General features: G+C 32.6%; 1 protein-coding gene and 1 pseudogene across 1 annotated transcript; one reads left to right on the forward strand and one right to left on the reverse strand.

Annotated features, from left to right (window-relative positions):
* The first annotated feature begins 5,491 nt into the window (after window positions 1-5,491).
* LOC8286625 (ascus wall endo-1,3(4)-beta-glucanase) lies at window positions 5,492-8,266 on the forward strand. The gene has a single exon (XM_015726787.3). It carries the CDS (start codon window positions 5,752-5,754, stop codon window positions 7,948-7,950), a length of 2,199 nt encoding a protein of 732 aa, XP_015582273.2. The 5' UTR covers window positions 5,492-5,751; the 3' UTR covers window positions 7,951-8,266.
* Window positions 8,267-15,441: 7,175 nt separating this feature from the next.
* LOC112537286 lies at window positions 15,442-23,902 on the reverse strand (annotated as a pseudogene).
* Window positions 23,903-24,238: the final 336 nt, after the last annotated feature.

A 24,238-nucleotide genomic window follows, 5' to 3' on the forward strand; every position in this document is an offset into this window, starting at 1 on the left:
CCTTAGAGCTTCCATGTTTTTTTTTTATTTTGCTGCTACTTTGGTGTTTTATGCCTTAGAGCAAGCATTATCTTTTTGGTCAACATTTAACTGCAGTAACAGGTGATGCCAGTAACTTTTGTATATTATTGCTACTTTGGTGTTATTTGCTTGTGAGCAAGTGGTGTTGATACTTTAGCTCAATATTGACTGCAGTATACCAATGTCATTGCTTTTTGCTCATTGGTTATGATTATGATTGTCGTTTAGCAAATTTTTTCTATTTACAACAATTCATTTAAGTGTATAGTCAGTGTTCAAATCAAGTGTCATAATTTTATTTTATCAAACCATTAACAAAATTACACAAATAATAGTTCTGCTCCAAATAATTTACCACAACTAATTTCATTTCACCAAATCCCTATAAACAATCCAAGCTAATAATGCAATTTACAAGGCAACAAAATCATTTTTCATCTTCGTGTTTTCATGTTGAAGCTGTTCAATTTCTGTTTCTTTGCTAGCTTTCAAATTCCTCAGCTCAGTCCACATCTTTTTCAGTTTGCAAATCTCTTTCATTTCTTCCATTTCATCTTTTTCTCTATCTTCACACTTTGGACTTTTACAACACTTTCAAAACTTTCTCCATTCACACAATCTTCGACGTCTAGATTTTTAACCTTCACAGAACCTTCGACATCCAAGACTTTCGGCATTCCCAAAACCTTCGACATTCATAGAACCTTAGTGTCATTGCTTCCTGTGGTTGTTGATGATAGCGATGTCAACGTTAATTGAAATCAATTTGTTAATTTAGGGTTCCTTATTTTCTATGAGAAGGAAAGTGATGAAAGAGAAGGGGAGATGGTGATGGGGAGTAGTTTTTCTTTGGAAAACCGTTGGATTGTAGGTCCTACCATTTGCCACCCCAGTTGCATTTTACGGAAGTTTCTTCCAATCTTCAGCTCCATTCTAAAAAGGGGCTTAAGAACCCCGTTTAGTGAAATATTGTATGCAACTGGCTAAAAAAAATTAGAGGTCCAATCCGCACCAGTTGTTATACGTTAGGGGCAAATTTGAGCCTTGTCCCAAAAGTTTATGTGAGTTGAACCTTGAACAACAACTTAAAATAGTCTGTGATATTCTATATCACAATAGTGGTGGATCTATTATATGGCTCAACAATGTTGATGAAAAGAATCTAAACATGTATGAGGCTTCTAAAGTACAAACAAATAGTAAGGTAACAAACAAATCCTTACGTTCTGAACAAGTTGTTAAGATTGACCTAAGTATGGTAGAGGTTTAAGATGTTTTTATAAATCCTAACAACAATTTCTCTAACCTGTAAAGAGCTCTTGTACATACACTTAAATGGCAAAAACTAGTTTGTGTGTTGCAAAATGGTGTGGACTCTGTTCATTTATTATGCTCCCCTTTGGAATCTAAATGCGCATATAAATTGATAGTTTAGGAGTTTGTTTCAATTGAGAACATAAAGTGCAAGTTGGTTGAATTAGATCAGGTGGAGGAAGACCCTTGAGTGGCCCCAATTTGATTAATAAGGCTACTCAGTTGGAATCATTAGGAAGTTAGAAAACCCCTGACAATTCATAATCTTAAAGGGATCCTATTTTCCTAACCTAGTCTTCTAGATGGAAATTGAAAAATATTTCAAGAATGGGAAAGAAAGGAAAAAAAAATGAACAGATATAATATCGTATGATACGATCCAACAAAAAGAAAATTCACAGATTGTCTGATGGGAAATAAATTTAAGTGTGCTTATACTTTTTTATATTTTGTAAATTTATTTTGATTTTTTGAATTTTATTATCTACTTGAAATTGTGATCAACATTATTAAGAAAAATAAATTCAAAAGAAATACTAATATGGGTTTTTTTATAAAAGAAATATATATATATATATTCTTAAAAGAAAAAATCAAGATTTTTTTAGAATTAAAAAAATTACTTTAAAATATTTTTAATAAGCAAAAACTTTTTATAAATTCATGTAATGTATGGCTAATATGTTGGTTTATCAGTTTATGGATCATCTTATCTTTTAAATAGAATGCCACACCATTTTCGAAAACAGAAATTGATTTTAATGTATGAACCTTCTCATAGATATGTGTAATACCCGGAATTTTTCTTTAATAAAGATAATATTATTAATGATTAATAAATGAATTTTATTTAATTAATTTAATTATATTTTAATTCGATTTAATTGGAATGATTTAAAAGCAATTTTGAAATTTAATATTAGATAAATAAAGGAGTTATTTTTCAATACCCAATTAGTTTGATTTTTAAGGAGTTAATTAAGTAAATTATTTGAGAAATAAATTATATTTTTTGTTATTCTAAATTTTTCCCAAATATATATATATATAAATAAAATTATATATTGGAAGAATTTGTAAAGGATGTTTTTATAAAAGAAATTTTTTGGGGAAAAAGGATATTTTAATTAGTTATTGGTATTAAATTTTAAGTTAAAAAATATTTAGCAAATTGATTATTTAATTTAATTGAATGTTAGGACTAAATTGGAAATTTATTTTGGAATAAGGATTAAAAGTAAAATTTTATTATTTTGGGAGTTTAATGAAAATTTGTAAGTTTGGTATTTTTGTAAATAAATATGTCGGCAGGGGTATATATGTAATTGTGTATTTTCAATAATTCTAATTTGACCCAAATTAATTAGTTAGGGGCTTAATTGAAAGGCTAAAGAAAAGTTTAGAGGTTAATTGGAATTTTTGCAGGACGAAATTACAGTAATTAAAAAAGTTGAGGGACCAAAAGGTAAGAAAGAAAAATTTAAGGGACCAAAAGTCGATATGGAAGGAAAAAAGAAGAAAAAAGAGAAGGAAGAAGGAAGAGGGAGAAGAAGTCGTCGAGGGGAGAAGAGAATGAGGGCGAGAGGGCACTGCCGTCCGTCGGCTCGAGGCGTGGTGGCGACGGCTAGAGGAAGGGTCGACGCCGGTGAGCCCAGCGGCAGCGGCAGCGTCGCGACAGCAGCAAAAAAGAAAAAAGGGAAGCGTTGTGGCTGTCAGTGGAGTTACGGCCGATTCCGACGTCCTTTGACTGCAAGGTCGGTCTTGTTTTGACCGGTGAGCTGAGGGCTTCCTTTTGGTGGCGGCGGCGTTGGCTTTGATGGCCGGAAGAAAGAGTTGCGGCGAGGTGATGGCAGCGGTATTTTTTCAGCTTTTCTAGCGAGCTCTGGCGGTGGATGGACAATCGGAGGACGTATTCCGACTCTCCTCAGCTCAAGCTTCGCAATGGCACCGATTTTGTGGCAATCGGACTTTGTTTAAAAATCGATGGTCGAGATCGTCCGTAAATCGCTCTGGATGATCTAGGGTCGGATCGGAAAATTGGAAGGGGGATCATCATCAGCTCGTCATTTCGAGTCCGATGGTGTGTTCAGATCGTCGATCGGACTTCGGCAGCTAGGGGCAATTCGACCGAGCAATCAAGCGTCTCGATAATCCGTCTGTTCGGCTCGCTCCAACCGAGGCACCGGAGCAGAGCTAGGAGGTCGCCAAAGCTGTGAGTTAAAATCATATATCTGCTTACGTGTGTCATACAAATATTTTATATGATATCTCTGATTTAATGACTAATATTTTGACTAATTGGTTATGTACTGTTTATGCATGCTTCATTTTCCGCATTACAATTTTTTTTGATTTTGTGTTGACTCGGGATGGGACGAAAGTAGAACATAAGAGTTTGATGAATGTTCCGGTATAAATCTGAGAGTGATGAAAAAGGATAAATGAGTAAATTTAAAAGAGAAGGTTTAGGATTTGCCCTGGTCGAGCATCGCTCTCTAGGCTTAGTAGAGTGTGGTTGCCGGAGTAAAGGTCCCTGGTCGAGCATTGCTCTCTGGACACCGGCTTATTTGGATATCTAAGTGACCAGACTAGAGGTAAGGTCCCTAGTCGAGCATTGCTCTTTAGGTGCCAGTCTTATTGGAATAAGAGAGCCGAAAGGCTTAGGTAGATAGTGAAAATTAAGTGACCGGACTGGAGTTAAGGACCCTGATCGAGCTTTGCTCTCTGGACGCTAGTCATATTGGAATAACATTAGTCGGAATATTAGAGTTGAGATTAGCCGAGATATCAGTATGGAGATTGATCGAGATATTTGTGTTGGGATTAGGGTTCTATTGGAGTACTCCATCCCGTAGCGTGTGAAAATTATTTTATTTAATTTAAGCATGGCATGATACGTATGTTTTTACATGACTTAAGTTTATTTCAAATTAAATAAATGTATTATTGAAATGTTTGCAATTGTTTTTAGATATATGAGTTTAACTCATTCTCGAGACTGATAGTCTTGATTTACTGTTTTTTTAGATTCGTGACTGTTAGTCTTCCCACAACTCTTATTCAGTAACCTGACTCCTTCGTCATCGGGTGGTGTATTTAATTTGGTATGTTAATTTGTAAAATTTTAGATTCTCCGCAGTAGTAATAGTAGATGTATCAGTTATAAATTTCTGAGTTTCGGATCTCGTTAAATTTTCCTGGCAGACCAAATTAATTATGTAAAATTCAATAGTTCCGATAAATTGTGGCATTAATAACATTAATTGAGATGAGATTTTTTTTTAAGTCAGTGAGCGTCAGGCTTATTACGGGATTCGGTGGTCTTACACCTACCCATTCACTAGTGCCGGTTACGGGCCAACATATGAGATCGTGACAATATGAAATTATTTTGTCTATCTAAAGTCTAATGATCAATTGGTATCATTTATGAAAGTGAAAAAAAGAAAACCCTAATTCTGAATAAATAAAAAATATTAAAATCATGAAATTGGAAAGCAAATTTAGCAAATGGTCCTCAATATATGATAGCTCAGATCTTGTCATTAAGAATCAAGGCATTATTAGGATGCTTTTATTAAAAGCCAATTTTATTTTCTGAATACATTATCTTTGTAAATAGAAATAAGTCTTATCCTAAAATGGGGAAAAAATTAAAAACAAAATAATTTTCCATCAAAAGAAAAATTAAATAAAAATTAACTATAAAACCACCTAAGAACCAAATGGCACTTTAGTGATCAAATAACCTCATGGCTAAATGAAACTTATTGAATTGCATAGATACCAAATTAAAATGTGAATCTCATATAAGCCAATCATTGTAAAAAAAAAAAAAATAATACTCATCATCTTAATACAATCCTATCAAGTAACAAGAGCAACACTTTCTTCTGCCATTAAATTAATAATCAAATTCATTGAATAATATACAATTTCATCCAAGGAAAAAGACTTGGAACTGGGCTGTTCTTACTTTTTTCTTAAGCATAAACCCTAAACCCCACATTCTTCATCCTTTTCTTTACACATTCTGATTCAATACATCTGTTTTAGTATCTTGCAAGCCTCACATTCCTTAAACCCCTCATCTCAAATTCCTCCAACTTGACTTCCAATCCAACTTTTTTATTCCTCTTCTTCTACTTCTTGCCTTATCCTCCTCCATTTCTTCAACTACAGCTCAAGAGCCAAAGCCAACACACAAACTCTCTCTCTCTCTCTCTCTCTCTCTTAAAATTTGAATACAAAATTCACAACTAACAACCAACCTAGTCGACTCCCTTCATTTCCTCCCTTTTCCCGCATCAAATCCCAAAAAATAATTAAACATTTTCTATCTCCCTCTGGCCTCTCCTAATCAATCAGTGGCAACCTAATTAATTAATTTCAACTTCAAACCCCACTTGCCAAAAGATGTTGAAAAAACTAAAGAGAAGAGTCAAAAGCTTAATTACTAAGTCCTTCAGAAAACGTCTCAAACAACAATCTTATAAAGCCCCTTCTTCTTCTCCTTCTCCATCTCCACCACCACCAGCACCTTCAACAATGTCTCACCATTCTCACCAAAAGCCATCATTTTTTCCATTTCTCTTCCCTAAGGTCCAATCCACTGCCCTCCCTGATCCATCCCTTTTCTTTGCACCTTCCCTTCTCTCCTCTCCTTTACCCACTAACTCTTTCTTTCAGAATTTTACCCTTAAAAATGGTGATCAGCCAGAGTACATCCACCCTTATGTCATTAAATCCTCTGATTCTTCACTTTCTATATCCTACCCATCTCGTTTCCATAACTCTTCTTTCTTGTACCAAGTTTTTGTTCCTGATCTCACCATCTCTCCATCGAATAAAACCAACCCAGATGCTCAAAAAAATCATATTATTTCATCTTTTAGTGATCTTAGTGTCACTTTAGATATACCCTCTTCAAATTTTCGGTTCTTTCTTGTTAGAGGTAGCCCCTTTTTAACATGTTCAATAACCGGGAATACTCCAATTTCTATATCAACTATTCATGCCATTCTTGAATTTACTCCAAATAATTCACTCACTAAGTATACTGCTAAGCTTAATAACGGTCAAACTTGGCTTATTTATTCCTCTTCTCGTATTAATTTGACACATAGTCTTTCTTTGATTAGTTCTGATGGATTTTCAGGCATGATAAGGATTGCTATATTGCCTGATTCTGACCCTAAATATGAAGCAATTCTTGACAGGTTCAGTTCCTGCTATGCAGTCTCAGGTGATGCAGTTTTTACTAAACCATTTTGTTTAGAGTATAAATGGCAAAAGAAAGGGTGGGGTGATTTGCTTATGCTTGCACATCCTTTACATGTTAAGCTTTTGTCTTGTGAAAATGTTGTTGTTTTAAATGATTTTAAATATAGAAGTATCGATGGTAATCTTGTTGGTGTTATTGGAGATTCGTGGGAATTGATGTCAGATCCTGTTTCAATCACTTGGCATTCAATTCATGGCATTAAAGAAGAATCATGTGCTGAAATTGCGTCTGCGCTTTTTAAGGATGTTGAGGGTTTAAATTCATCAGCTATAACCACAACCTCATCTTATTTTTATGGTAAATTGATTGCAAGAGCAGCAAGATTGGCTTTGATAGCCGAGGAGTTGGGTTTTCTTGATGTGATTCCTAAGATAAAGAAGTACTTGAAGGAAACAATTGAACCATGGTTGGAAGGGACGTATAGTGGGAATGGTTTCTTGTATGATGATAAGTGGGGTGGAATTGTCACCAAACAAGGTTCAACTGATTCTGGTGCAGATTTTGGATTTGGAGTTTATAATGATCACCATTTTCATATTGGTTACTTTCTTTATGGAATTGCAGTTCTCGCTAAAATTGACCCATTCTGGGGGAGGAAGTATAGGCCGCACGCATATACTCTTATGGCAGATTTTATGAACTTAGGCAGACGGTCAAATTCATATTATCCACGTTTGAGGAACTTTGATTTGTACAAACTACATTCTTGGGCTGGGGGACTGACAGAATTCGCCGATGGGCGGAACCAGGAGAGCACAAGTGAGGCAGTGAATGCATATTATGCAGCAGCTTTGATGGGATTAGCCTATGGAGACACCCATCTTGTTGCCACTGGATCAATGCTTACTGCCATGGAGATTCATGCTGCACAAACATGGTGGCATGTTAGGGAGGGTGATAATTTGTATGAAGAAGATTTCACAAGAGAGAATAGGGTGGTGGGAGTTTTGTGGAATAACAAGAGAGACAGTGGTCTTTGGTTTGCACCTCCTGACTGGAAAGAGTGTAGGCTTGGAATTCAGTTGCTGCCCTTGTTGCCTATCTCTGAGATTTTGTTTTCTGATGTGGGATTCGTCAGGGAGCTTGTCAATTGGACATTACCAGCTTTAGCAAGAGGAGGAGTGGGTGAAGGGTGGAAAGGTTTTGTCTATGCCCTGGAAGGGATATATGACAAAGAAAGTGCTCTGGAAAAGATCAAAAACTTGAATGGCCATGATGATGGTAACTCATTAACGAATCTCTTATGGTGGATTCACAGCAGAAGTTACGAAGAGGAACACGGGTGTGAAGGAGGGGGGAAATTCTGCTGGTTTGGTAGCTATTGTCACTGAATTTGTTTCTTAATATTATTGAGACAAGATTGAAAAAGAAGGTGAAGTCCACAATGATAGTATATGAGGTGGAAATTATTCTTTTATAGCAGCAATATAACCATCTAGGCCTGCTTCTTTTCTGTGATTCTTTTGCTTATGTTCTTTTTGTGTGAGTTTGCAAACCAAATATTAAAGATGAAATAGATATGAGCATTTTATGTCTTTGATGCGCCTGCATATTGGCATAAGGTTTTCAATAAATGACTGTATGTTTTACTATTGCATATAATTTTACTGAAGCTGGTTGAAATGAGAAAGCTTGATGTTCATTGTTCTTGTTGGCTCATTAAAATTATATCCAAGTTTCGATATAGCTCTGACAGGACGTTGATTCCGCGTACACCTGCCCTCGTTTTTGGTTCATTGAGAAATGAATCAGTTTCCTTTGATTTCCTTGTACTTTGGTTCTGTATGATATGCATAATTTTAAAATTTAGTATATTTTTGACTTGTTTAGAATGTGTTCAAGTCCTGGAAACTCCCTAAACAATCAAAATATTGAATGCATTATGATATCATTAGTTGGACTAGCAAATAGTTTCATCTGCAATATTTACAATAGTTGTAACTTTTCTGATCTGTCACTGCAAATTTTAGTTTGGATTGATGTGCATACAGCCTTACATGGAAAGTTGTATAAATGGTAATAAATATCCAACTATGTTTTCTTGTTCTTTTTAAATGTGGAATTACCTGTCAAAAATGACCCAATAAGCACAAAGAGATGAGATGGGCAGATATCTGCAAGGCATGACCCAAGATGAATCCAAGCTAACCTCACATGAGGTGCAGCCCATGTTGCCTGCTCATCAGGTTTGCTGGTCATAACACACAGCTCTACATGCTAAGCAACCCGGTTCCTTAAATAAATAAGCTGTGTCATAGGCAGGTATTCCTGGTTTTCTTGTTTTATATTTTTTTAGTCATATTTAGGCTTTCCTGTCAATAATAACTCCTGAAAGTGATGATTGACATTCTAATGAAGATGATTTAATTGTGAGGCTACTGATAGTTTAAGTGGTGGCATTTTGGCTTATGTCATTTACCAAAGTTCAAATTGACAGAGGATGATGGATTCTAGGATTGCAATTACACGAATACGTTTTCATTTTGACATGTGATTGGCAGGTTATGATAATAGGCTTGATTAAGCACTCTGGCAGTGCTACAAAATGTTCATGTATTTAATCTTATATTAGAAATCGATTATTTTTAGTTGATAAAAAGATTTTTACTATTAATATTTCAGATCCATTAAATCTTAAGCATATATTCAGAAAGACAAATTTTACGTCTCCTATGGCAGATTATCATAAACTCTTGAAATTAAAAATTCCATGAATAAAGATTTAAAATATACTAATAATATATTAAAAGGAATAAAGAAGTTTGAAAAATCTGTATTTATTGAATTAAAATAAAATAATATAAAAGAAAAGAAAAAATTAAGTTCCAATTTAAAAGATGATAGATGGTCAAATAATAAGGAAAAAAAAAAGAAGTTAGGATTTTTTGAGGAGCAATAATTTTGTAGTTCCCACATTTAAGGATAGACGTTGGTTACATGCCTGAGTGTTATTTGAATTCAAAAATTTGATCCGATTTGTTCGACTCTTAATTTAGATTTTAATATAAAGTTAAAGATTTAAATTTAAAATAATTTGAAACTGTAACCGTGCGAACCCAAAATAATCCAAAAATGAAGTGATCCAAAATTTAAGTGATTCGAGACTGAAACAATCCAAGCTCGAAATACTCAAAAACTGAAAATAATTCAAATTTAAAATAATTCGAACTCGAGACAGCAAAATTTGAGATCCGATAATACTCGAATTTATAACCAACATAATTTGATTTAAAATCTAAAATGAACTTAAATAAAAATCTTTATTAAAATAAAAATAACATTTTATTGATATTTAATTATCATATATAATTAATTTTAATACTAGTTTTTTAAATATATTTTATTTTCAATTAAAATTTTAAGAAATATATTTTGTAATACATTTCTAAAGTTTTTAGTCTTAGTTATTACTTTATAAATTGCTAATTATTAAACAAAATAACTAATTTATATATATATATATATATATGTATGTATAATATCAAAAAGATAAATAAAAGTAATCAAATAAAATAATTGTTGGAAAAAGATATTTAAGACTGAAAATAAAATTATATTTTAAATAAGAATTTAAATTAATAATTATAAGTGGTTTTCTTATAAAAGTCAAGAAACTTAATTGATAATAAAAAATTAATTAAATAAATTTCGATATGACACTATTTTAAATGTAAATTTTCTTTAATTTACAACATTTTCATAAGTAAACTAAATAATTAAATTAATTATTCTTAAAATTAATGAATCTATATATTTTAATTTTTTTAATTTTTTTAAGAAATTAAGATAAACAAAAATGATAATTCAATAAAGAAACAACCATGCAAAAATAAAGTAGAAGATAGTCCACACACAAAAATTTAAACTTTGGATTTTCAACTAGAAAATTTTAAAAATAAATAAATACATAGAATTTTGCTAGATAAAATTTATGAGATCAAAAAATAAAATTAGATAAATTAATTATAAAATTTAACCTAACCCGATAAGTTAATCTAAATCCTGATTCAAAATTTAACGCACTCGTAATAATTTTGTTTAAAAAAAGAAACAAGGCTAAAAAAATCAAAATCTTGGAAACCCAATTTAACTTAAACTCAAAACTAGCATAACACGATATCATCCGAATGTAAAATTAGTATAACACGATATCATCTGAATCCAAAATCATCTAAACTCGAAAAAATTCGAACCCAAAATAATTCAAAATCCAAAATAATATTATTCGAATCCAGATCGACTCGATAAACTGTTCTATTCAACATTCACTATTTTAGAAAACTTAAGATGTAATGCCCTTTTGCATGGACACTCCTACTCTGCTCATGCTATGGGATATGTAGCAGCCGCCAAATCCATTAAATGGTTCAAAGATCCGAGCACAAACCCTAATATCATTTCGGAGCGAAGAATGTTTAGGGAGGTATGTGGAAATTATATTTTTAATTTTTATTTCTTTCTTGCAGGTAGTCATCCATCATCTACATGATATAGTTGACTGTTGACCACCAGATGCCACAGTTCTAATATCCATATTAATTGATTTCTTTTCTAAGAACCAAAAGTTTCGGCTAAAAGTGAAAACTTGTCTGCTGATTTTCACAATAACTAAGAAAGTGAAAACTATGTACTTTGTCTCCAATATAAATGGGAGGAAAAAGAGGGAAGATCAAATCATTGGCAAAGTAATATTCTGTTTACTACTATTAGCATGTTCATTTTTTTAGTGAAAATTGAAATCTTATATTCCGATGGTACCTTGGGCCATTAATTTGTTGTAAGATCTGCTTCTCATGGTTCAGCAGTTGATATCAAAATATTTGACATATCTATTCAAAAGTAAATTGGTTTGAAACTTCCTCAATTGGCTAGACATGGAAGCGATAGCTTCTCTATATATTCTTTTTCTTTTTAATATGAAAAATATAAATTTCCTGAATTAGGTTCTTATTTGATTTCCTAGTTCCCATGGTTCCAAGCTAAATTGCACATTATGAGCAATGGTGAAGGAATATGCTGCCCTAACATCTCTTTTCACCTCCTTCTTCCAAAAATAAAAAGCAGAACAAGTATACTGTTCTATAAATTGTTATAATTGGTTGTGCAAAGTTTGATTGTTGAGTAGTGTTATATTGTACTATTTTGAGTATTTAATTACATTTTTGTGTGTTAAGTTGAATTCATTTGTTCTTGAAATGTGGGAAGATAAGTGTCTATTGAAATATTGTTATCACTGTTAAGGATACTGGATCTCTTTTGGTGTCTGCTGCATTTTTTAGGAGTCAATTTGGATTTTGTTGTTAGGTATTGAGAAGTTGTCTACACCTTATGCATTATGCGGAGAAGGTTTCTTTCTACTTGCTGAAGTAATATAGTTGGATCTAATGTTTAATGCTAATCTATCTAAGGGTAAACAGTATTTGCGGCAATAAGTAGGGGTTTAAAGTGGCATCACTTAATTGTTTAAAGTTTTTTATTTATTTTAAATTATGGTATTTCTATTATATTTTTTAATTTCTTATACTTTCTATTTGTATCTAGTGTTTAATGTAAAGTAAAATATTTATCTTTCAAAGTAAAAGAGCTATTTTGATTTTTTTTTTTTTCAAATCAGATATTAGATTTAAGGGAATAAATGCATTTGCTTTTAATGTGAAGTAAAACAACCACAATGAGTTATTTTAGTTTTTTTTTAAAATAAGAAATTATTTCTTTGTATTTGGATATTTCTGTTATATTTTTTGCTTTTTATGCTTCCTATTTCTATCCAGTGTTTAGTGCAAAGTAAAAAAATCTATTATTCAAAGTAAGAGCCATTTCAGTTTTTTTTTTTTTTAGTCAGAATTAGGTTTAAACAACACATGGATTAGCTTTTAATGTAAAATAAAACAATCATTTTTAAAAAAGTCTTTTTAGTTCATTTTATTTTAAATCAGAAATTATTTCTTTGCATTTTGATATTTTTGTTATATTTTTTCGTTTTTAATATTTTTTATTTGTGTCTAGTATTTAATATAAAGTAAAAATCAATCTTTTAAAATAAAAGTATATTTTCATTTTTTTTTTAAATCATACATTAGGCTTCGATCAAAATATGCACTAGCTTTTAATTGAAAGTAAGACACCATTTGAAAACAGTTCTTTTGAGTTTCTTTTTTTTTTTAAATCAGAAATTATTTTTTTGTATCTTGGTATTTTTGTCTCATGTCAACAAATTTTAAAGTAATGTCTCGTGTCATTTCATTTCTTTGCTAGTTGTATAATGGTCCATTTATTCTTCCTTTGATCATTCTATAAATCTATTCTCCTCTCACTTATGCTTCATTATGTATTTCTAAACATAGAAAAAAAGAGATAATAATATATGCACAATATATATAAAAATTTCTAGCATTTCAAAATAGTATTATTTAGATATTTTGGTATTTATTCATATATATATAAAGAGAGAGTATATGTATACTATTTTGAGTATAATATCAAATCCATCGGTATCACAACCATTAAAATCATCATTAAGAGCAAAATAAAACTCATTCAGAAGATTCATCAAACAACTTAGGTGCATGTTTTAAATATTAGGTGTAATCATTTTTTTTTCTTTTTTTACTATAAATCAACAAATCAGAAACTCACAATTTTTTTTTAATTAATACATGTAACAAAGATTTATTCCAATAAACTTAGTTTCTCAAATATTCATAAATAAGAGATTCACATCATTCGCTATTTTCTTGAAAAATAATAAAGAGAATCTATAGCCAATTATAAGAAAGCAAAAATTTTGACAAAAAATTTGTAAGAAAAGATTTTTTAATTCTTCTAAAAAGATATGGAGGCTACAAAAACAGCTCATAATTTATGGAGGCTACAAAAACAGCTCATAATTTATGTTAATCTATATATGCATTTTTTACTTTAAAAAAAATTGTTTCAAAAAAATATTTTAACATCTTCCATAACATCTTCCATGTGTGGAACTTTTACTATAAATTAGATTAACGACATACATTTTTTTATTATTTTATAATTATTTGTTTTACTCATATAAATTAAATTATAAAGTCTTCTCATTTATGTATATATTATTTTGTTTATTATTAGTTAGTATCTTTCATTATGATTTTATATTTGATAATTCATGATTGAGATTTTTTCTAGCTTGATCCTGCAAGAAAATGATCGATGAGATAGGAGCATCAAAGAAAGATTAACTGACCCACTCCATCTATCAAGTCAGATAGAGAAAGAGAAAGAAAAATAATAAGATTAGAGTTAAAATGAGTAATTTCGTATTCTACCTTATCCATCATGGTCTTTATATATAAGACAATTAGAGTTTTAAGGTCTCTTTTACCCTATTGGTCCATTCATTTTTTTTACTCTTATTGTTTGCTTCCTTCTTGTGTTGTAGCTTTTCTATTGGCCGGTAGTATTATTATCTTTAGATGATGCCACCTGTCATGTGCCTGCTTCTTTGCTCTATTAGATCTCTTAAGTCAGGTCTATCTTAATGGCTCTTTCCAAGTAATGCGGTGGTGACAACATATGTAACATAGGGCTTTTGTATTAAAGAATATCATCCTATTAATTTTAGAATATTAATTTCAGGCATATGAATAATAAAAGTCAATTTTCAATATGATTAGGTCTTTCAAGACGGCTAGATAATTGTGAGAAAACTAAAAAAATAAAAAATTATCTCATATTTTCTTATTAATGAATATCTTTTATACATTTCTTATTTTATAATCTAGCATTAACAAAAACATGTGTGGCTTTATCATTTCTGATGTCCTATATATACTTTAAAATGAGCAGGAAGAGTAATACATAATTTAATTAATAAATACGCTTAAGTTATGGTCTAAATAAAAAGTATTTGTATGTGATTTAATTAATACTTATCAGTTCTTAAATAACAAAATAAAGCTTGTGGACATTTATATGAATAAGGAAACACTCTTTTACACACAAAAAATAAAAATAAATAAAGCTTCTTTTGACTTTCATGATTTGTATGGATTTTCTCTACATTAGATTTAGACACCAAATATTGAATAAAATATTTCTTTGATAAATTTTTAAAATTCTTATCTAATTGATATTAATATTTTAATTTTTTATACTAGTATTTCTATTTTTTTTTATTTTAAAATATTTACATATCTATAAGTTGTACGATCTATTTAATTATCAGAAATGAAATATTCTTAATTAATTCCCTACAACGTTAATGTCAATCTACTAATAACTTTTATCCTAGGAAGATCCACTTTCAGAAGTCATACCAATAAAAATAGACCAAAAAATAATAAATATTCTATATTGATTCAAAAATAAAAAAAATAAAATATAAACACAAACTGATGGACAATTTTTTCCAAACCTCTTAGCCCGAAAATTGTTTTGATACAACTTTTCTAAGTAGGGATTCTGATTCTCTTTCTTTTCTTATTCTTTTTTTGGCAATTTCTAAAAATCGATTTTAAAAAAGTTTTAAGAAATAAAAATAAAGTTATAAGAAAATTAAAAGAGCAATCAGAAAATGGATTGGAAAGATATATGTTGCAACCACTTCACTGTGCTACCTGATCAGCACAAAAAATATATGTTGCAATTGTAGTATAAGATGATGGTGAGCCTCTAAATGCAGAGTCAAAAGGATGATCAAGAGCTGCAAGAGATTTTCTTTCTTTTTTTTCTCTTGGAAAACAAAAAATGATAATTTAGCACACCAAACCCAAATGCAACCAGGGGCAAAGTGATCAGAAAGAAGCATGCTCATCCAAAAACAAAAGAAACAAAGGCAACTCAAACCATTAATGGTACAAACAATTTATATGAAATGCTGATTGATACAAAAAAAATGGGAAGTAATTATTATAAATACACCCCAATGATTAGAAAAAGTTCCCTAATCAGTCAACAAGAATGAGAGGAGCCATCAACTGAAAGACAAATTCACCCCTTAAAAATCTTTCAAACAGATTATTATAAATACACCCCAACGATGATAGAAGTAATTAGAGAGAAGCTTCTTGCTAAGTTCTAAAAAAGAGTAGCTAAAGGAAGGAACAACATACTGTACAGTTGTACAAGAAGAGATTTCTTTGATACTTAAATGCCCATAAACACCAAGAGGTCTTTTGAGACTTTCAAAACAAACAATTTAATGCAGTCCCGAGACTTCCAAGAATATATTGCTGGCCCAGGGAAGGCATTTGGCATCTTCACCTACCTTCTTTGATGCTGCAAGTAGTCTTTTGACAACAACTTCCAACTACTATTCATCATCCAATTCAACAAGTTGTGCTCGCCTTTCAGCTGCTTTCTTCCTAATAAAGAACCCCCATCTCATTGCCGCCTTGATCTTCAGCCAGCCAACAACAGCTTTATTAGGACGCACGCCGTTCTTGTCATAGTTTGGCATTGGTGATGCTGCCGTATAAGGTGGGAATGAGAATCCATCTTCAGGTATATTTACAGCGGCATTGCCCCCCCATGCTAAAGAGTCAAAGCAAGTGTTGCATATCTTCATTCTCAAGCATCTCATGACTTCGGATGCGAATCTCTTCCTCAGTAAAGTGTTCATCAACTCCCTTGTCCCGGTTGTTGGTCCAGTCATCAAAAGGATTGAGACCAGATGGCTGCATGGAAGAGCTAAGAGCTTGAAACCCTGAGCTAGATATGAGTGAGGAGGACCAAGAGCTAGACCAACACTATTATCATTTCTCATCCCTTGAGCATGGTGAGAGTTGCTGATCAAAGGTTCACGTACTGTGAATGAGGTGCTGTCAAACTGGGTACTTGAATTTGGATTCACAAGCTGGGATTGGGCCGAGAATCCTGCTCCCATACTATCATTATTCCCTGACACAAGACAAGAAAACCCAAATAAGATGAGAATTTTAAAATTAATATACCCCTATTAACTACTTATTGAATATCTATAAGGACTTACCTCCAACTTGGAGGCCTTAATGCACAGAAGCCTGCTCAGTAGTGAAGCTAGTAACCTCAACAATTGCATTTGGTGGTCTGAAGCACTAGGGTGACCTATTTGGCCTATCTAAGGTTCATCTCGGTAAGTGTTTGACCTCTTACTTTGCTTAAAGTTCAGAAGAGACTTGCCATCATACTCTATAACCTCATTCCAACTGTCATATGCTTTTCTTCACCAATGTATCTACATATACCTACAAAACCAATTTTAATGAGTAAAATCATGTCCAAGAAAAGAAAATTAAGCAAGACCAACCAAGTTTGTTAGTTAAAAATTAAGTAAGCTCCTTTGGACAAAGATTTAGTTTCAAAGACTTAGTGCCTCGAGCATCCAAACCGGCATCCAGAGGGAATCAACTTCTCCAGTTCTTCTCTAGGCAATTGGGTCGTATATTTCAGATTCAGATCTATCTCAGTTTGAATTACAACAAAAAGGACATCTTCAACTCCCTCATCCTTTCCATCCAAGCCTTCAAAGGATAAAGAGAAAGAGAAGACGACTGTTTGTCTGCCAGTTCAAAACTTCCTCAGCAGCTCTTGCTCCAGAACATCCTTTCCCGCCAAAACCAAGTTCTGGTCCCTGGCTCAAGAATTGCGGCATTTCCCCAGTGAGAATATATCCAAAAAACAGATCCAACCTGCAGGCAGTTTGGCCCCTCTCTCAGCTGGCCTGCTAGTTGGACAAGGCCTAGAAGGCCTTAAAGACGTAGCTTCAGATTGTTGTCTAGCTGGAGATGACTGTACGGGAATGGTTCTCTCACTTGTCTGAATACCAGCAGCTTCAATTTGTTCAACTTGGTTCTATCACTCAAGCTCTGGCACCCCAGTGAGAGAGCTGACAAAAGTATATTTGAGATCATCACTATTGGGCCCGGCAAAAATGCCCTAACAAGCCGAATCAAACTGTTGCTCTTCTTCATCAATTAAAAGATACAGTCCAACCTGCAGATCGTAGACTCATTTGATTTTATATGTACTCAAAGCAATGCCCAGCACACGCAATAGTTTATGTTTCTGCAACATGCTGTAACATGAGTAATTAAAATAAATCTGAAAAGAAAAACCCATGGATATCACTGCTATTGCTGATATCACTGAGAGGACACAGCTGTGGAAGGTCTTTAAAACTCACTTTTATAACAAACAGCCGGTAGATATCCATAAATTCAGGAAACTAATATATAAGATTCTCAAACCATATAATATTTTTTCCAACATGTAGTTATACATGTAAAATGCTTCTATATGTTCCTTGATATTTAAAAGATCCATAAATACTCCAATACTAGAACTACAAGTGATATGGACATGGCCAAGCTTAAAGATGGACTTGATGGAGAGGACAACAAGAAAACCAAAGATAAAGCTAAGGATCCATTGAGCATGCTACAAGGCCCAATTACAAGGTCAAGGTCCAAGAAGCTACAAGAAGCCTTAATTGGCTATATGCAAGATCGGACTAGTCAAGGAAGCCCAATTGGTCATGCTAGGATAGGCCCAAGTAAAGACACATCTGAATGGGCTTTATTTAATATTTTGCAAGTCCAAATACATGAAGACTAATGTGGGCTAATATTTGGGTTGAAATCTCTTCTTTAAGTTCAGAACAATGTTATTGCCTATTTTTCTTATGTGGCAGCTAGGGTTAATAGTTTTACTAGGGTTTCTTATGTTAGGTGGCTATAAAAACACCCCTTAAGTTGTGTTTTAAAAAAATTCAAGAACCTCCAAGGATTAGAACCACGAACCCTAATGATTATGAACCCGTGAATTACTATCTTAGAAACCCAAGAACAAATTGAGTTTCAAAACCCAAGAACCGCTTAAATCAGATTGCAAGGTATGGTTGATCAAGATCAGAACCTAAAGAAAACTAAGTTCTTTAAACCCTAACCCTTAACACGCCACAAGGATAGATCAATTCCTTGATAAGTAGTTTATGCATTCAACAAGAATTCAAGAATTCAAGCAAATATGCAAAGGAAACAACTACTATATTTTTATCAAAATTCGAATCTTTTTAAAACACAACTTAAGGGGCGTTTTTATAGCCACCTAACATAATAAACCCTAGTAAAACTATTAACCCTAGCTGCCACATAAGAAAAATAGGCAATAACATTGTTCTGAACTTAAAGAAGAGATTTCAGCCCAAATATTAGCCCACATTAGTCTTCATGTATTTGGACTTGCAAAATATTAAATAAAGCCCATTCAGATGTGTCTTTACTTGGGCCTATCCTAGCATGACCAATTGGGCTTCCTTGACTAGTCCGATCTTGCATATAGCCAATTAAGGCTTCTTGTAGCTTCTTGGACCTTGACCTTGTAATTGGGCCTTGTAGCATGCTCAATGGATCCTTAGCTTTATCTTTGGTTTTCTTGTTGTCCTCTCCATCAAGTCCATCTTTAAGCTTGGCCATGTCCATATCAGTATATTTGTTGTTGTGGATAGGTTTAGTAAAATGGCTCACTTTATCCCTTGCCATAAAAGTGATGATGCTGTCCATATTGCTGATTTGTTTCTAAGAGAAGTTGTGCGTTTGCATGGAGTACCTAAGACCATTGTTAGTGATAGAGATGTTAAATTTCTAAGTCACTTTTGGCGTGTGTTATGGGGTAAGTTAGGAACTAAATTGCTTTATTCTACTACTTGCCATCCACAGACAGATGGACAAACTGAAGTTGTGAATAGGACTTTGATTCAATTGCTTCGTGCTTTGATTTCTAGGAATTTAAAATCTTGGGAGGATTTATTGCCATATGTTGAATTTGCATATAATAGAGCTGTTCATAGCACTACACACACTTCACCATTTGAAATTGTATATGGTTTTAATCCTTTAACTCCTATTGATTTGATTCCTTTGCCTCTTAACAAGCTTGTTAGTGTTGAAGGTTCTTCTAAGGCGGATTTGGTTAAAAAGCTACACAAACAAGTTAAAGAGAGAATTGAGAAGCAAAATGCAAAAGTGGCCGAGAGGGTTAATAAAGGACGAATTCCAATGGTATTCCAACCCTGGAGATTGGGTTTGGGTGCATTTCGCAAAGAAAGGTTCCCAAATCAAAGAAAGTCTAAACTAAGTCCGAGGGGTGATGGTCCATTTCAAGTCCTTGAGAGGATCAATGACAATGCCTACAAGATTGATTTGAAAGGTGAGTATAATGTGAGTGGTACATTTAATGTAGCTGATTTGAGTCCTTTTGATGTAGGTGATGAACTTGATTCGAGGACGAATCATCCTAAAGAAGGAGGGAATGATATGGACATGGCCAAGCTTAAAGATGGACTTGATGGAGAGGACAACAAGAAAACCAAAGATAAAGCTAAGGATCCATTGAGCATGCTACAAGGCCCAATTACAAGGTCAAGGTCCAAGAAGCTACAAGAAGCCTTAATTGGCTATATGCAAGATCGGACTAGTCAAGGAAGCCCAATTGGTCATGCTAGGATAGGCCTAAGTAAAGACACATCTGAATGGGCTTTATTTAATGTTTTGCAAGTCCAAATACATGAAGACTAATGTGGGTTAATATTTGGGCTGAAATCTCTTCTTTAAGTTCAGAACAATGTTATTGCCTATTTTTCTTATGTGGCAGCTAGGGTTAATAGTTTTACTAGGGTTTATTATGTTAGGTGGCTATAAAAACGCCCCTTAAGTTGTGTTTTAAAAAGATTCGAATTTTGATAAAAATATAGTAGTTGTTTCCTTTGCATATTTGCTTGAATTCTTGAATTCTTGTTGAATGCATAAACCACTTATCAAGGAATTGATCTATCCTTGTGGCGTGTTAAGGGTTAGGGTTTAAAGAACTTAGTTTTCTTTAGGTTCTGATCTTGATCAACCATACCTTGCAATCTGATTTAAGCGGTTCTTGGGTTTTGAAACTTAATTTGTTCTTGGGTTTCTAAGATAGTAATTCACGGGTTCATAATCATTAGGGTTCGTGGTTCTAATCCTTGGAGGTTCTTAACAACAAGTGTACATTTTATCTAATTATCATACTTCGATAGGGAATAAAACATATAATTAGTACATCAAGATTCACACAGAAAATGTCACACATCAGTCTATACTCACAATAAAGAAAACAATAAACAACTACCATGAAGAAACTGAAACATTCATTCTTGCAATATACAAGTAGTGTTACAGATAATAGTTTAAGATCACTTAAGTTTATAATTTGACATTTAGAGTTGAGCCTGAAAAAGGGGAAGAAAAGAAAGGAAAATAAAAATCATAGAAATAGTGTCAAATTAAACGAGCAGCAAACATTTGTATGCGCAGAAAAATGATGGTGCATATTGCAAAAAACTCAAACAGATCAATCAGATCGTTATATGATTTAACAGATGAAACACAAATTCAGCACAATTTTACTCACTCCCAAGTTTGTATGTGATTCAAATTGTTCACAGTAAAACCATGCAAAACAAAAACCATAGAGTGCTGAGACATTAAAACACCTAAGAAGGATAAAATAATAAAAGACTATTCAAAATATACATATGTAGAAGAATTCAAGACCAACCTTTTGATCATCAGAAAGAGAACTAGCTGAATAATATTGTTCCGCAGAGATAAGGCCATTTAGTTCATATATATTATTAAAAACAACATCAACGTCCCTGGAATCTTCAGGATAATAAACATAAAGCTTTCCACTGAGGCCACAAGTCTTTGCATGCTCTACAAGAGCACCCCACATTTTGTTTGACATGCCAGACCCCAATATCTACATCAAAATAAAGGCAAATCAGAATATATGAATACGGCAGGAACATACTGAATCAAAAACCCAAACCTCCACTTACATTTCGTAATCTTTGAGCATCCCTGACCAGAAGTCTTAAGAATTCTTCAACTGTGAATATTCACTCATTATTTAGCTTCTTATGAAAGGATCTATCCTTGCCAATTTTCTCCAATCTCCATACATCATCATTTAATGCAGGTGGGTAGTGTTTCTTGTATACTGTCAATGGAATAGAATATTAATTTCACATATTCCATAGAAAATATAAACAAAAAAGAAATAAAAGGCAAGGAATGAACTTACATTCTCCTTTGCGATCTTTGACAGTAAAAGCTTTTGTCTTCACCCCGCGAATGCGTATGGCCTCACAACATCCAGAGGCAACCTTCAAGCCCAGTCTAAACTGCCAAGAAATCACTGCTAAGAAAAACACATGTTCGATAGCAATCAATAAAAGAAATGCCAAAGAATAGGCGATTATTAGTCAGAATAATCAAAAGGGAAACATATGCTATGTTATTAATGACTGATCACAAATAAAAAGACTCCATTTCGTCATTTTCACTAGCTTCACGAACATTTAAAGAATGACTAGTTAAAACCGCATGGATATAATGAGCTTATTATCCATATTGTCATAGAATCAAGCAATCAACAGCTAAAAAATCCAAGAATTACATGAAAGAGACCCATCTGTGTGCCACAAAAATACCTCCAGGCACTACTGATATTTATGTTCGGTAATTCTACTCCTAATAAACAACATAATCACAGGGCCTTAGCTTGTATAATTACTCAATGACATAATGCATACTAAAATACAAGTAGGTGCGGCCAGACGGGCTATCTATGGCTGTCAGAGTACCAGAGAATTAGATATTCTAATAAAACCATGATTCTATAATCAAACATCAGAGACGTTCTTCCTGGAAATACCTCGGTTATTGCTTTCCCACTCACCCTCCTAGAAAGGTAAAGATTTAAATTCTTTTAAATAAGCCATAATTATACTGGATGTCATCATCATAAGCACTGGTATCAATTGTTTTAATAGCATTTCTTCTAATATCTAGTACTTAGTTTAACAAAAAATAAATTACTCAGTATTCACTCAAGCGCTTATCTAAATAGTGTGTAACAGCCTATGAAAATCTTCTTTAAGACATTCTAATACTTTTGGTTATTTTGAAAGTCTCCTATTGTGAATGGCTAGCTTAAAATTCCTCACATTCAGTAAATGGGAAACCTATATTCATGCTTTTGCAGGTAATTTAAATATCATACCCTGTAAATAATTATAATTTTGTAGATTGCACCACTTTAGTGAACTTCCATTTTTTTCAGTTCATTGGGCATAGGCCACAAGAACGGGAGTAGCCTATCATCCTTCCTAGTCCCTACCACATCTTAATTCAACTACAGCTCTCCTTATCCATAAAGAAACCGAGGCCTAAGGTACAATCCATAAGGATATCCTTAACCTAGAAAAATAACACATAGGAATTGCTGTCTTAGAATCATAAGGATATCCTCAATCAGAAATGTCTTTTTTTTTATGAGAAAAATAAAGCTTCTTTTGACTTTCATGATTTGTATGGATTTTCTCTACATTAGATTTAGACACCAAATATTGAATAAATTATTTCGTTGATAAATTTTTAAAATTCTTATCTAATTGATATTAATATTTTAATTTTTTATACTAGTATTTCTATTTTTATTTTTATTTTAAAATATTTACATATCTATAAGTTGTACGATTGTATAATTATCAGAAATGAAATATTCTTAATTAATTCCGTGCAACGGCAATGTCAATCTACTAATAACTTTTATCCTAGGAAGATCCATTTTCAGAAGTCATACTAATAAAAATAGACCAAAAAATAATAGATACTTTATATTCATTCAAAAATAAAAATATTAAAATATAAGCACAAACCGATGGATAATTTCCCCCAAACCTCTTACCCCGAAAACTGTTTTAATACAACTTTTCTAAGTAGGGATTCTGATTCTCTTTCTTTTTCTTTTTCTTTTTTACAATTTCTAAAACTTGATTTTAAAAAACTTTTAAGAAATAAAAACAAAGTCATAAGAAAATTAAAAGAAAAATCAGAAGATGGATTGGAAAGATATATATTGCACCAACTTCACTGGTGCTACCTGATAAGCACAAAAAATATATGTTGCAATTGTAGTCTAAGATGATGGTGAGCCTCTAAATGCAGAGTCAAAAGGATGATCAAGAGCTGCAAGAAATTTTCCCTTTTTTCTCCTGGAAAACAAAAAATAATAATTCAGCACACCAAACCCAAATGTAGCATGGGGCAAAGTGATCAATAAGAAGCATGCTCATCCAAAAACCAAAGAAACAAAAGCAACTCAAACCATTAATGGTACAAACAACTTATAGCAAATGCTGATTGATACAAAACCCACTTAGTTCTTCTAACTCTGAAACTCAACACCAACCTTACTGGTATGAACTATCCAAAATTCAGTGTGAGGTTCCATGAACTATTCAAGCTAACAATTCAAGATTGAAAGACTTTCCTCGCATATTCACAATTATTAACAACTAGTGAACATTGAGACTTCACACATACATTATATCAAACTGGGAAAAGAAATAATGAGGGAAAATTGCAGTAAAGGTAATTGCAAGTAAATGCACATGTATCAACAATTTCTGGTGCAATGGTTGAACCAGATAAGCAACAATATAGCTATTGTTAACCAATTCCCAATCTTTTTCTTAATCCAAATGTTAGATCAGCACATAAACCGTCTTACTCTTAACTCGTCTCTATACATGAGCATCACATGGTGGCATAAATGAAAATTCACATA

Source organism: Ricinus communis, chromosome 5 (assembly GCF_019578655.1).
Source record: "Ricinus communis isolate WT05 ecotype wild-type chromosome 5, ASM1957865v1, whole genome shotgun sequence".
Taxonomy (NCBI): domain Eukaryota; kingdom Viridiplantae; phylum Streptophyta; class Magnoliopsida; order Malpighiales; family Euphorbiaceae; genus Ricinus; species Ricinus communis.

Excerpts from the sequence above, each read along its gene's own strand:
- LOC8286625 (XM_015726787.3), top strand. The coding sequence starts at position 5,752 with ATGTTGAAAAAACTAAAGAGAAGAGTCAAAAGCTTAATTACTAAGTCC.